Source organism: Phaeoacremonium minimum (assembly GCF_000392275.1).
Source record: "Phaeoacremonium minimum UCRPA7 unplaced genomic scaffold PA7_03_scaffold_563, whole genome shotgun sequence".
Classification (NCBI taxonomy): Eukaryota; Fungi; Ascomycota; class Sordariomycetes; order Togniniales; family Togniniaceae; genus Phaeoacremonium; species Phaeoacremonium minimum.
The window spans coordinates 123,816-138,671 of record NW_006921465.1 but is presented as its reverse complement, the minus strand read 5'-3'; the positions used below and the strand labels follow the sequence as shown (position 1 = coordinate 138,671).

General features: G+C 46.9%; 4 protein-coding genes across 4 annotated transcripts; 1 reads left to right on the top strand and 3 right to left on the bottom strand.

Annotated features, from left to right (window-relative positions):
- Nucleotides 1-847: 847 nt before the first annotated feature.
- Nucleotides 848-1,210, bottom strand: UCRPA7_7997 (putative helix-turn-helix-domain containing protein type protein; the record flags this gene model as incomplete). Its single annotated transcript, XM_007920517.1, has 1 exon — nt 848-1,210. The coding sequence occupies one exon, from the start codon at nt 1,208-1,210 to the stop codon at nt 848-850; it is 363 nt and encodes a 120-aa protein (XP_007918708.1).
- A 7,850-nt stretch (nt 1,211-9,060) lies between these two features.
- UCRPA7_7996 (putative siderophore iron transporter 1 protein) lies at nt 9,061-10,815 on the top strand (the record flags this gene model as incomplete). The annotated part of the gene is made up of 1 exon (XM_007920516.1): nt 9,061-10,815. One exon carries the CDS (start codon nt 9,061-9,063, stop codon nt 10,813-10,815), a length of 1,755 nt encoding a protein of 584 aa, XP_007918707.1.
- Nucleotides 10,816-11,880: 1,065 nt separating this feature from the next.
- Nucleotides 11,881-12,318, bottom strand: UCRPA7_7995 (putative alternative sulfate transporter protein; the record flags this gene model as incomplete). Its single annotated transcript, XM_007920515.1, has 3 exons — nt 11,881-12,123; nt 12,174-12,225; nt 12,278-12,318. The coding sequence occupies 3 exons, from the start codon at nt 12,316-12,318 to the stop codon at nt 11,881-11,883; spliced, it is 336 nt and encodes a 111-aa protein (XP_007918706.1).
- Nucleotides 12,319-12,534: 216 nt separating this feature from the next.
- On the bottom strand, nt 12,535-13,109 carry UCRPA7_7994 (putative alternative sulfate transporter protein; the record flags this gene model as incomplete). Its single annotated transcript, XM_007920514.1, has 3 exons — nt 12,535-12,666; nt 12,719-12,821; nt 13,000-13,109. 3 exons carry the CDS (start codon nt 13,107-13,109, stop codon nt 12,535-12,537), a joined length of 345 nt encoding a protein of 114 aa, XP_007918705.1.
- Nucleotides 13,110-14,856: the final 1,747 nt, after the last annotated feature.

The window sequence follows — 14,856 nt, the reverse complement described above, 5'->3', positions numbered from 1 at the left end:
CGAGTACGTTTATGTCTTCTATCGTCTCTCGATATAACAGGCACTAATACACTTTTGTAGATGGGAACGACAGCGTGTGGCAGAGCGAAAAGGCGGCAAGGATTACTACTCAATCGCGCCCGACTACGGGAAGTTTTTCGAACTGCTTCGAAATATTGCAGGAGATCCAGCCCCGGGCACCACTGGCCGAGTGCTTCCGCCATTTGATAGTAAGTGGTTGGAGATATGGACTGGAATGGTAGCCACTAAGATCGGAGGGTTTCAGCGAAAGCGAAAGAAGGCGGAAGAGGGACAAGCTCACTTGAAAGCTAAGCTGTGAGAGTACAATGCTGCCTTGTAATGTGAGATACATTAAGTACTGAGATTGATAACCCAAAGAATTTTCAAATAGAATCTATTATTACAAGCCTTAGTCGTGCGCCTCGATGCTCATCCTAAGGACTGCCATTGGGGATGGTTATGCTCATGCAACTGTAAAATTAGAATTAAGCAAGTCGCTCTTTGTGATTGAAGCATTTTAGATAACAGAGTCTGCCTTAAACACTGAATTTGCCTATCATGGAGAAGATTTGTTTTGTCTCAATTCTGCTATCAAGTTGGGCCAAGCTAAAATTGTAGTAGTATGGAGATACGTCTCTTCAGACGCCCAAGAAGCTACCGATGTAATCTGACTTGCCGACAGGGACGCCTTTGGCTCTGAGAATTGAATAACCCGTGTTGAGATGGAATAAAAAGTTGGGGATACCCTGGCTTATTGCTGCATCCTTCCCGGAGAATGGTAATTCTTTTCCCCCAAAGGGTCTGATACATCTGTTAGAAAGCTCTCATTCCTCCGGACCTAAAACACTCACATGGTGACTTGATCATTGGCTTTGGCGTTAACTGTGTTAGGATCAACAGCTTTGAGTAGTCCTAGGGTATCCTTGATTCGTTTATGAAGATCCTCCAGCGTCTGTTCTTTGTTTTCAAAAGGCTGGAGTTCAGTGCCAGTCAATCGGCCAATTGTAACCACCACTGTCTTGGTAGCATTTTGAACTTGGAACGTAAGAGGGTTCTGATCATCAATCAAACGAGCCTGAGGGAACGTGGCATTTGCATCCAAGCCTTTCTCTTTGGCAAACGCTTCTGCCTTATTAAGGATGTGGTCGAACGTCTTCAAGCCCTTCTCGAAAGTAGGGATCACCACATCGTAAATATTAACAGTGGCCATTGTGAAGGAATGCCGATATGAATCCGAACTGGGTGATGAAATTTAGGTCGAGAAATGGGAAGGTAGAGAGAATGACAACTTGAAGAAAGACTCAAATTCTTGTTCGAATAGCTTTTATATGGTGGACCGAAGTCGCAGCACATTCAGGTACAAAGACAGGATTGCGTGCTTCAGGCTTAATACACGTCTGTCAGGCACGGCATCACAAGCCGCGCTAAAGTGCTCCTGGGACTCTAGCTTAAGTAAGAAACAATGTTGAGCTCACATAATTCAACCAGTGTTATTTGTAACAGCCGAAATGCGTCTTGACCCCGCATCAATGTTTCGTCGACTTGACCAATAATCCTATGGCGAATCTCGAAATTATTTAGCTGTCGTGATCTCTATAGTACGAGCTTAGATGAAGAATTCACCAACTTCATTATTGTCTAGCTGATACCCTAGTAAAATTGCGTGCTCAATGCTCGTTGCCAGTGAGTGGATCTGCTAAAGCCCAAGAGAGAAGCGATAGACAATTAGCACCTCTCTTTCCTTGATGAAACGTAGTCGGGTCAATTGCGCAAATTATGCAATGAGTGAAGGTTCTGGAGCAAGTAATACAAAAATTCTAAGAAAGATGATTTTTATCTGCGATTCGCAAATGGCATTTGTGGCCTGAAGGTCCTAATTATGGATCTTCGCATGCAAGCCTGGAAGAATCTCCAAGTCCTTCTCCTCGTACTCATACTTTCCATCTTGCGATATCTTGGCTTCTCTAGTCTTACGCTGTTGCTGAGTTTGCCTGACCTTCACCCACTCCTCCGTGCTTAAATGTTGACCAAGTTCTGTAAAGACATTTGATGTCAACCCCAATCTCTTGAGCAATGGGCTATTCCCTATAGGGTCCAGAACTACATGGTTGTTTGGTCTGTATAGTTGTTAGCTTAGAGTAGCCGCGAAACTAGACAGGATTTGGTTGATGCCTTACCGAGCAAAATACAACACGCCCAGCCTGTCAATATGTGCCTGATCACTGGGTGGGGCGTGTACACGATGGATGCTAGATTTGATAAGCCCACCAGTCAAAGCGGTGAGAGCATCGCAAGTGTTGATTGTAATGGTGCCATCTTGAGGTTTTACCCACTTCCACTCGCCTTGGGAATTCAAGATTTGGAGGGCAGCAACAGGTTGGCGAAAAAGGAGAGTCACTGTGCCTAAATCTGTATGGCCTGGTGCATACAAGTCTCCGACCCTCTTGTTGTCCTCAACACTACGTGCAGCATAGTGCATGTATCGCAAATGGTCCTCGCCTCTGACATCATATTGGTGATCGCGGACAAGCTGGTCTTCATCGGGAAGCTCAAGTAGGATCGCAAATAGACGGAGGAGCTTCAACACGACTTCATTGTGACATTTCTTTCGCGCAATGTTAGAATCGTGGTACGTGAGAGAACCTGATGCTTTGTGTAGGGGACAAACTCACTCGGCTGAATGTCTCTATTTCATGGATATGCTCCGCAAGAATTCGAGGTTGCTCTCGCTCATGGTAGCCGTCGAATTTAGGGATGTTGTACACTTGAACGTTATCTTTTATGCCATTTCCAAGACTTTTTGCAAGCTAGTTAACGAAAACTTTCTCGGTTCTATCAAGTTGTGACTTGCGAGCGCTTACTTGCGATGTCCAGCAGGTCGGTACCCGTTGTACTCACCCCTATCCAAATCGGCTCGACTGTGATATTTGAGCTTTTCTTCCAAGGGTAGGGAGTAAAATTCGCGCCCGAGTGCAAATTGACGGTCGACTTCTTCTTGACTGATGTTGAAGTTTTTCACGTAGAAAAAACCTTGAAAAGCAGTCAGAGAACTGATTGAATCGTGCACTTGCGTGGATCCTGACCAATATGGCGTACAGCATGATCAAGTTGTTTAACCAGCTGGTCTTTACCGCCAGGCTTCTCGTAGAGCCCAAGATCTAGTGTCACCAACTCGGCCCAATCCACTTGCTTTTGTTAGCTTGCTCCCACAGCATAATAGATAATATAAAGCCTTACGGTCTTTCTGGGTCACAGGAACCTGCTCATTACGATCGATAAGTATTCCTGGCATTATGTTTTTCTTATATTGACAATGTGCAATATACGGGTAGCTATACACGCTGCAGCGGAGGTCTGTCCACGACAACCCCTCATATTGAGACAGAAGTTCGTCGAAGCCCTGAAGTACTGCAGTGAGGAGCAAGCACGCCATTCATCATTTGCAAGCGTGCGGAGCACTTGATGGTCAGTTGGAGAAACCTCCCACGACCGATCGGGGCATGTACCTTAACCCCAAATTCTAACCAATTATAAGAGCATCTGGACCTACAACATCGACACGCACGAAGCCTTTTGAGCGGCTGACCCGTCGTCGCTAATGCGTGGGGTGTGAATCGTTGGCTCCGGCTTGGCTGATAAGATGCGGAGCCGAGCACGCAATTTCGGCAGCTTCAGCCCTCATCCACCTCCGACGTCCGAGGTCCCCGATTGTGAACAGATTCTAGTTATGGGATTGGTCACGGCATCATAAGCTATTGAGAAATGCCGAGTTGCAGTTTTCATCTCCTTTTAGATAATGTATTCTGTCACGTCTATGCCTGCCACGGACAACAGGGGATAGCACGCAATGCCTGGGGTGCTTTTCATGACCTGCGTTATCCTCACCCACAACATGTAAAGCAATGCCCAGAGCCATCAAAGACCCGACCCAGTCAACGCAAGCCCCCTGGAAGCCGGCCTATGAAAGCGCTCCCATCGATCCAAGGGCCCGTTCCCTATGCTTCGTTTAAGATGACGGAAATGTGTGGAGCGATGGTGGACAAATCTAACTTCTGTCCAAAATTATCGAATCGATTTCCTGCTTGATCTCTTCGCTCAACACTTACCAGTAGAAAAATTTCAAGTTCCCTTGAAGTCTATGTCTTTTTTGTGCCATCACTACAAGACAAATATTTCGATCTTATTTCAAAAGATGTCTGATATCAACACCAAAAATAGGCGGTTAACCGTTCAGGAATTATTCAAGGAAATATTCAACTGGTACCCGTCAAGTTATCCAGCAGAGGAAAGAAAGTGAGTCATGAAATTTTCCAAGTTAGGCGGTCTTGGACTAATGGACCTCCAGACTACTGTTCAAGCTAGACCTTTCAATACTTGTCTTTGCATGCCTCTGCTGTAAGTCATCTCGCATCAAGGTCTACACTCGGCCAGTACTAACAGAGGTAGTTTTCGTCAAGTTTTTGGGTATCTACATCGCATTCCAGCCTTTAAAAGAATACTAACCAAGTTAGATCAGACAAACATCAACAATGCTTACGTCAGCGGATTGAAGGAAGACTTTGGCCTCTTTGGCAATGAGTTGAATTACTTCAATGTTTGCTATTATACGGCATATGTCGTGTTTCAGATTCCCGGGATGCTATTGATATCGCGACCAAGGCTGTAAGTCCATTGTGCACAGAAATCCAATCAGAATGTTGACAGACAACCAGGGCACGATGGCTCCTCCCTACTCTTGAGGTGCTTTGGGGGATTGTGACTTTTGCTCAGAGTCGAGTTACCAATGTGCATCAACTCTACGCCCTCCGCTTCCTTGTAGGAATGTTGGAATCACCAGTATTTGCATCAACGCATTTTATCTTAGGTTCGTCGTTTATTAATTCATGGTGACGCGTATGACGCAGACTGATAGATTTATTCTAGGGTCATGGTATAGCGGCCCGGAGCTGTTCAAAAGGGCTGGGACATGGTTTCTCTGTAATGCTCTGGGTTCGATGGTTAGCGGGTACTTACAGGCGGCTGCATATACCAACCTTTCTGGTGTAAACGGGCTGCCTGGCTGGAAGTGGCTCTTCATAATCGACGGTATATTCACATTGCCTGTTGCTATTCTCGGCTACATTGTATTCCCCGGAATACCCGACTCACCGAAACCTTTTTACTTTACACACAATGATATCATACTCGCAAAGAAACGTCTAGAAAAGGCCAAGGTACGACGAGCAGATAAGCTCAACCTTGATGTTTTTAAGAGGACTCTCAAGAGATGGCACATATGGGTCTTCGTATTTTGCTACATGTGAGTAACAAATCGGTACATTTATCGCCTTTTGTGGACTGATTGATGTGGTGCATTGCTAGTTGTATGATCATATCATCATACCCTGCGTCATATATGAGTTTGTGGCTCAAAGCCGAAGGGTATTCGGTTGTTCAAATCAACCAACTTCCCACAGTCGTTTACGCAATCAACATTGTTGCTTCGTGGCTAGGGACTACACTGGCAGCAATTTGGCCTGCCTGGACAATTTACACATTTGAAACTGCGTGTGTCCTATTTTCAACTCTGTGTATGATCGTATGGAACATACCAAAGCCGCTTAAGTGAGCCCTACGTAATACCACTATGAATAGCGGCGTGACCATGAACTAATGATAATTCCCAGATTCGTTGCCTGGTATCTCTTCGGAGTTGCCGGGTGTGCAAGCCCAATTCTATATTCTACAGTGAATACTATCGTCAAAGATGATTCGGAAGAACGAGCACTTATAATGGTTGGGCCTAGGTACCATCCATATTTGATGAATGTAGAGTTCACTGACATCTCTATTTGTAGGGCTCTATGATGACATTCGGCTATTCGTTCTATATCTGGGTCCCACTGCTTCTCTTCCCAACCGCAGGTCCAAATGGAGCCCCGAGATGGCGGAAGGGTTGGCCTGTGTCTTTTGTGTTTTTCTTCCTTCTTTGGGCTGGGTTTATCACGGCTATAATCCTTCACAAGAAAAGGTATGACCCATCCTTCTGGGGCGCACTAGTGACTAAGTATGCTTCAGCGGAAAAGCAGAGCAATTGGCGCCTGTGACAGAAGAGGACAGCGTTACGGACGACAGCGAGCCTGTGACCATCGAGAGCGAGCTAGGTCGCAAGAACTAAGCTGAGCCATTGACCCAATTCCAGAGCTAGTCTATCCGAGTCAGTCCATTACAAAGTGAGTCGGGCTCGGACAAATGATGGTAGTAAATCAGGTCGCTTGCCGGGGTTGTCAATCCAATAACAGCAAGGATGACACCAGCTAGAATGTTTTGTTTTGACGCACGACTTGTTCTATTTGTTTCCGATAATTCTAAGCGAGAATTGGACCTGTGTATGGCTAACCGGGGCTCCGTAAGCCCTTTGCCTATTGCGACAAATAGCTATCAGCATACATAGATCATGATGACCGCAAATGTCTTATTCGCCGTTCACCTTTGTGATTATTGCTGTCTCGAGAGCAGAGCATTTGGTTCTCGATACTGAGGTGGAACACTCTGGGTCGCGGCAGGCCGAAAGGATCAAATCGGCCCGTCCCTGTAATGGACTGTCAAATGGGTAAGGTGTCGCGAACAAAGCGATTAAGGCAACGCCTCTTCAGACCTCTGGCTTTCGCATTTACGAGATCGTTATTTCTTTAGGAGCGAAAGAGCGAGCTTACAAATGGTCCAAAAGTCCTCCAACCACCCCACTAGGGTAGCCTTTCACACGAGAAGATGATAGTGCATGGGTTAGGAGCAAGACAAGGTATATCAAAAGACTATCAGCTAGCTTATTGCTTGATTGATTACGAGAAGTCTGTCCATTCGGCTCTCCGTGCCCTGACTTGTTCACTCGCTTGGTCAGCTAGCTCTTCGCGGTATGCGAAGGTCCCAAGTGGCAGACGATTGAAGCATATGAACTGTGTATATATCAAGTTCAAATCTTAGCAGAATTGATAGAAATATGCGTTCATGTGTTAAATTATCAAGAAGTTGTGAACTTTCCCGCTCGCCATGTCACTTAATGTTGTTACCGGCGCCACCGGCACCCAAGGCGGCTCTGTCGCCCGGCAGCTAGAAAAAATCCTGCTTGGAAAGTCCGGGGATTTACGCGCGATATAAACAGCTTGAAATCGAAACAACTCCAGTCTTTAGGAATTGAGATGGTGGCCGCCAACCTAAGCGATATAGCCACTCTCGATGCAGCATTTGACGGCGCCGTCGCCATCTTCTGCGTAACGGCTTTTTGCGAGAACACTCCGAGACTGGACATTGAAGCGACCGGGAAAGAAGAATTTCAACAATTCGTTACTGTCGCTACCGTTGCATCTCGACTTCCTACATTGAAGCACCTAGTGCTAAGTGTTATGCCCCACTGTAACAGTATATCAGGAGGCAAATTTCCTGTTCCGCATTGGTATTATAAAGCCCAGGCTGTTACACACATCAAGAACACTCTACCGCAACTAGCTTTGAAGACAACCTATGTGGGGCTGGGATGGTACCTAGACAACATGGGCAAACTGTCTGCATCAAGACTGCAGCCCTCTAAACCTGACGGCATAGTCCCAGTTGCCGGGCTAGTTGCAATCATCGTCGGCGTTGCCGTGGAAGCAAATCTTGATCAGCCTAGCTCGACAGTATCGATTTAGCGAACAGTATCCTGACTGGCATGCCTACCATCCCGAAGAGACTGTTAGTCAAGAGCAGTTGGGGATTTCCAGAAAGTAGTCGGATTGTTGAGAGGACTCGAGCTGCTCAAAGACCAAATGGCGAGCTAAGAGTATGAAGCTAGACTAATGCCGACGTTCGGCGGGATTGCGGATATGATAGCCGTATATTGTCGGAAATAGAAGAGAGTTATCAACCGTCTCCTATTCAAGGTGTTATTTCAAGAAGATGCGACTCCAATGTCCTGACGGGATCCGATGTACGAGGCATGAACCATGAAAGTGCGCGCCTGCATGAAAATGGGAGGAGAGAGAAACACCCGAGCGGCACACTAGCCACTTGCCCATGACCAAGCTCCTAAACTTGTTTATGCCTAGGAAGAATGGCCTTGGACTTTGCATTGACATAGCATGAGCCAGGAAATGACTGTCTACGCTGAGCGATTCATTACTCCGCTGTCGCTCTTCTCATACGTAAGGCATCAAGGATCGGGGATGTCCGTGAACGAATGGCCAACAGCTGCTGATTGAGTTGGCAACGGCCGAGACTACCAAGAACGGAATTGAGTCTTTTTTTCATTTTTTTTTAAAGCCTTGGCCTTGAAAGGGTTTGTCATAGCTGAGATAGAGAGCATTCCGGCCTCCATTTAGCGCAAGCATTCTGGTCTGGGAGGACCCCACACCATCAGACAATCCCACATGGTGGGCTTGGCACAAAGTAAGCGAAGTGAACGGAACCGCCGAGGCGTTCTCGAGGCGTTGTACTAAGATAATTTGCCGACAGCGATGAACACCAAAAGCGCTTGATGTTCTGGTCATGATGTTCGATGTGGCTTTCCGGCAGGGCGAGAAGCGCTCTAGAACCCCTTCATTGCCCAATATGGCCAAACGTAGACGCGTTATGTTGACGCCGCAGAGATTGGGGGCTCTTTGCCTCCTTGCCTTGTTTGGGTTTTCTGATCTGATGGTACGGAACCCCGACTCATCCCAAATCTTGGCACAGTGTCGAATCCCTGGCCGAGGTCGACCTACCCAAGGATCGATGTAAGTGGGGAAGATCCAGGGTGGCCTTTCAACCATAGCCAAACAAGTGGTACTCTGCTAGACTAATAGTGCGTTTGAACCTTATTATCTGATCGACCAGGGTTATCTGATAAAAATTTTCTGATGATCTTATCTGATCTTGCTGATCATCACGTTGCTGTTTCCACTTGTCTGCATTGCTGCGAGGATTTAAATAGCTGCAAGCCAGCGTCACATCGATCTCTGGACCTTAGACCACTCTTATCTGATAGCAGGCTGCTTTCACATCTTGTCGTTTTACTTCACTTGAGGTTTCGCTCCCAGTTGCTGATCGCGAAACTGTATTTCGACAATGGCGATCCTTCCCGACGTGGCAGGCAAGCCCGATGATGCCGCGGCCAACCCTCCACATGAGCTGAGTCGCGAATCGACAGATACAGTGGATGAAAAATCCCCTGGTGTCGTTCGTGTCGAGGCTCTCACTTCGGTGATGACCCGCGTTGACCGTGTATTCATTTTCTTTGGTGTCTTCATCATCGCCTATGCCTACGGACTCGACGGCACTTTGCGTTACACTTACCAGCCTTATGCAACTTCCGAATTCAACGAACACTCATTGCTGTCGAGCATCAATGTCCTTCGTGCCGTGATTGCCGCCGCTGCACAACCCACCGCCGGCAAGATTGCCGACGTGTTTGGGCGCGTCGAGCTGATCTGCCTCTCGGTGTTCTTCTACATCATTGGTACCATTGTGGAGGCTGTAGCCAATGACATTGAGACTTTCGCCGGTGGTGCCGTCATCTATCAAGTTGGATATACTATGGTCATTCTCCTCGTCGAACTCATCATCGCCGACATTACATCGACCCGCGCTCGTCTGCTGTTCAGTTACGTTCCTGCATTGCCATTCATCATCAATACTTGGGTTAGTGGTGATATTGCAGAGGCCGTTTTGAAAGCTACTACCTGGAGATGGGGCATTGGTATGTGGTGCATCATCTACACGGTCTGCGCTTTGCCTCTCATTGTCAGCCTCCTGATTGTTGGCCGGCGGGCAAAGAAGATGGGCAAGCTCGGAAATTACAAGTCGTCCTTTGAAAAGTTGGGCTGGAAAGCGTTCATTATCGATCTGTTCTGGAGACTTGATGTGATTGGCATCATTCTTTTGATTGCCGTCTTCGCCCTAATACTCACCCCATTCACGATTGCTGGAGGCTTTCAGAACCAGTGGCGGACAGCCCATGTCATTGCGCCACTTGTCGTCGGGATTTTGTGCATTCCTGTCTTCTTTGTGTGGGAATTCAAGGCCCGTCATCCCCTTGTTCCGTTCTACCTGATGAAAGATCGCGCCGTTTGGGGTCCGATGGGCATTGCGGTGCTGCTCAATTTCTCCTGGTATATGCAGGGAGACTATCTTTACACCATGCTTGTTGTCGCATTTGACTTCAGCGTCACCTCTGCCACAAGAATCACGTCCCTTTATTCATTTGTCAGTGTCATTACCGGATTTCTTCTTGGACTTGTCGTGTTCAAGGTCAGGCGCCTCAAGATGTTCATCATTGCCGGTACTATACTTTTCTTGGTTGCATTCGGTCTACTGATCCGGTATCGTGGCTCTCCAAGTTCGGCCGGTCGTTCAGGTGTTATCGGAGCCGAGATTCTGCTCGGTATAGCTGGCGGCATGTTCCCGTACCCGGCACAGGCGTCTCTCCAAGCGTCACTCAAGCATGAGCATCTTGCTGTTATGACAGGCCTCTACCTAGCAACATACAATATTGGGTCTGCCTTCGGTAACACTGTTTCTGGTGCAATCTGGACCCAAGTACTACCATTCGCTCTTGAGGATCGTCTTTCTGCAATCAATTCAACACTTGCAGCGTCGACCTATGCTGATCCCTTCACGAGTGCTGCGACGTATTCAGTTGGTACACCGGAGCGAACAGCTATCATTGATGCATATCAACATACACAGCGATTGCTTTGTATTGCGGGTATCTGCCTCTGTGTTCCATTGATTGGATTTGCGTTCACGCTTAGGAATCCCAAGCTCAACGACCATCAGAACCTTGTTGAGGCGCCCAAGGACGAACTCATTAGGGAAGTCTAGGCTGTGCTCAATTAGATCTTGACTTGAGTTTGCATTACGATTCTCAACTGTTTTGAGACCAGGGTAGGAGGGTCTGAGCATGTGACCGGTTGGGTTCCTAGTCCTTTGACACATTGATAGTACAACAAATTTCTTTTAGTAGTATTCAAAGATTTTTTTAATACCATCTATCCTCCTACACCGTGCCTTCAGTGTCTACTGATCCGCAATCCCCAAGTATCTCTGTGACTTGTCGGGACCTTAATTTTTTTGATGTGATCATTTCCCGGATTGTCTGTGTCGTCTAGTATTTATACCTCAGACCCTCTCGTGCCAACCGACGGCTGTTCGATATATAGTACTGGATGTTGGCAACGATGGAGCAGACTAAGGAGAAGGTAACCAACGACAAAATTGCTGTCCACCCCGTCTTATAGAGAGGCCCATCTTGTTGTTGAAATAGTTGGCTACCAATTATTCCGGACGTATTGGCAGACATAATTAGAATGGCCATGGTGATGGACCTCTCGCCTGCAGTTGGAGCATTAAGGGACATCCAGGAACCATTAACAGGATCTAGCATGGTCAACTAAATATTCTCTGTAGGATTAAGCGAAATACTTACGCCAATTTTGAGCAAATGCAAGCGCACAAGTCAGAACAGCAAATCTCCTTGTCGAGTTGGTAGATTCAACTAGTAGACGATTTCCCAACTACATGCTGTCAGCTTGTGCACCTTATTAGTTGAGACCAAGCTTTATTGTATACCGTGAACCCCCAGAAGATCAAGAGTCCTAGAAATACCATGGGCCCGCGCACACCTATCCTATCACTATACCAAGATATTAGCTACTTTGAAGGAAATAATTGATTGTCTTGACATACGCTACCGTGCCCCATGTGATATTCGTAACAAGCAAAATCCAAGATCCAATTGACACCATGGCATTGGATTTGAGTCTTTCGTACCCAAATGAGTTGACAAGTGTTGGAGCGTACGACGACATGGTAGATGCTGGGGCGAGACCGCCGATTGTGAGTAAGACGTGTGGAAGAAGTCTCCAGTTTGTCAACTACGAGAATAGGTCAGGATTGATCCTGCTTGGTGGCATTATTACAGACACTTACAACATTCTTTAGCTCAGTTCCCGTCACATGTGGCTTTGCATGAGCCTTGGAGGGGTCGTCACGCAGGACTCGCTGTGTAAGAATGTACGACTCTTTCTCTGTGAAGGCACGAATGCCGAGCACTGATACGGGGTTCATCACGCTGTCGGGGAAAAGCGACAGGAAAATAACTCCTACGACAACGGTGAACATCCCTTCAATCTATGTATTGACAATTAGATCAGCACTTTCGGGCCATGGGTTTTGCTTACCAAAAAGAGCCATTGCCAGCCTGTCAATCCTGCGACGCCTCGCATATGAAGACTATTTCTTTGTTATTATGCTAAATGCGGCAATACTTCAACCTCCAACTCACATTCCGTATGCAACGAGACCAGAGCAGGCCGCGGCAAACATGTTTCCGATGAAAAACCATGAGAACCGTTTACTTGTTTCATTTCTCTTGTACCAGCGAGTAATGGTATATAAACCTGCGGGAATGAATCCAGCTTCGCAAAGGCTAAGGAACACGGTCAGAAGTCTCCAGAACCTCGCAGAAGAATTCATCTCACCCTAGCAACAGCCTTGTCGATAGAAAAGCCCCGAGGCCTTTCTGAAAGGCTTGGAATGTCGCTACAAGACCCCTAGGAACCCAGTCAGCTCATCGTCGACATGGTACTGAGACATAAGACCATACCAAGCCACGATTTGTGATCCAATCCACTTTGAGGGTCCAACTTTGTAGAGTACGAGGTTGCTAGGGATCTTTGTTATCGATTAGCATGGGTTTTGCTTCCATGCAAAAGTCTGAACATACTTCGAGTATAACAATTCCGGCCGATAATAATTGCTGTCCGACGTTGAACTGGTTCTGTGTGATGCCGACATCTTTAAGGAAGTAGTCCGTAAGGGCATTTCCACTGCACGATGAGAAAATTAATGGTTGCAAGGATTTTTAGTATCAGGGGATACATACATGTTGCCTCGATCTAATTGCAAAGCAAAAAAGCCGAGAATTAACAATGGCATTACTGTCCGGTCGATCCTGTTTGTGCTATAAGTTGCTATGCCAAGAAGATACAGGGGGAGGAGGCTCACTTGCGGACCAGGGCTTTTTCCTCACTCTCTGTCCAGCTATACTCTACGTTGTCGCCATCGCTGTGGCTGTCATGGCTATCAGCCAGGGTCTTGATTTGCTCGGCACCCATTGGACTTTTGTCTTTGACGGAATTCGGCAAATATTATCTCCTGGGAATTCAGAGGACGTGATGTCTGCGTAGATCACGCAAGATCAAGCAGCGGGAGTCTTCTCTTATTGAAGAGCCCCTGGCGACACCCTGGAGTGACCCCGAGCGGGAGAGACCTCAATCAGCAGGAATGAACTCGCTGTGCTTTTCAGCTTCTATTCGGCATTAGGAATAGCGTCTAGATCTCATTGTGGAGTATCGTATCAAATATCTCAGGCTAATGCCTGAGAGGCATATACTATGGGGTAGTTGCGTACGCCAGAAGGGCAAATGCCATATTCTGGGACTATCACGCCATCGAATTGGCACCTACAACCATACAAACTCACTCTAAATGATGCAACCGCCATCAACTATGGCGCATTCTGTACAAAGTCTTGGTGAACCCCATAAAGCCATTGATAACCACCTCGCGCTACCCAACATGCAAAACCTCGCGCCTGGACTCTCATGATCGAACCACCATAAACACACTTGTCAGCCGTAACGAAAGCACACTAGGCCCCTGTACGGCACGTGTCTCCATCGTGGTTTTTGCAGAATTGTTGGAAAAAGGTCTGGTCGACGGGAGCACAATGTTCTCCATAACTAGCCCCACAGTTGCTACCAATTAGATCCCGCGTGGAGCTGTGATCTCATCAATGTTAGAAATCGCGCCATCACGATAACAATTGGGCCAGCGACGAACATGCGATTAGCAAGAGTCCGAGCTTGAACCCCTCTTATCGAGAGAATGTCCATCTTGTTGAAGTGCTGAGCCTATCACATTGTTGGAAGATTGAACCTTCCCAGCGCGGTTTTTGGAAAACACTTGAGTCGCAACTTGAGAACATTTGAAGCATGCTCAGGAGAAGAACTCCCAATAAGTACAGACGAATAGCACCTAGTCTATCTTAGTTCGAACTTGGAACTGGCACATTTCAACTTCAGCTTGCCAGACGTTTGCACGACTGATATATACGAACCTGATCTTCGGTCAGAATTTCCGTATTGATATTCAATTAGATTCATCTTAGTTGCGTCTTTCAACTGCCTTCCAATACGCATTCGCTTATTAGTCGACGAAGTTTCAGGAGCTCTCATAGTTCATATGTAAGAGTACTGATGAAGAGCTTGAGATCACATCACGTGTTAACGTGCTGAATCGATAACCAGGTAATATTTTGTCATTCTATGCACTTTTACGTATTTGTTCCTTTGTCATGTACAACGCTTTTGAAACCTGCAAAAGCTTAGATGGCTCCAAACACCGAGACCAGTGGAAGCTCGCCGAATTGGCCACCGCAGTTGTTAGTAGTTGCGGTCGTAAAATTACAAGGGGTATTGCAATGAAAATCCATGCCCACACTCAAATAATTGAAAGAACTGAGGTCATTTCCGCAAGTACAAATCGAAGCACCCTCGCTATTCGTTGCAAGAGTGAAATATATCGTTTGGCCGGTTGGCTGTCTGACGCAGTAAGTGGCGCAATCGTCGACTGATGTCGTGAGAACCTCCTGCGCAATGGAGGGAGCAAAACCGAAGTTGTTGTCAGGATTTGCAACGTAACAGCCAATATACCCATAGTGTGCCACGTATCCGCTAGCAGTTGTGCCATTAGCTGTCCCTGCCGGTCCCTGTGGCCCTTGGGCTCCATCCGTGCCATTACGACCATCAGAGCCATTCACGCCGTTAACGCCATTGACTCCATTCACTCCATCCGTGCCAT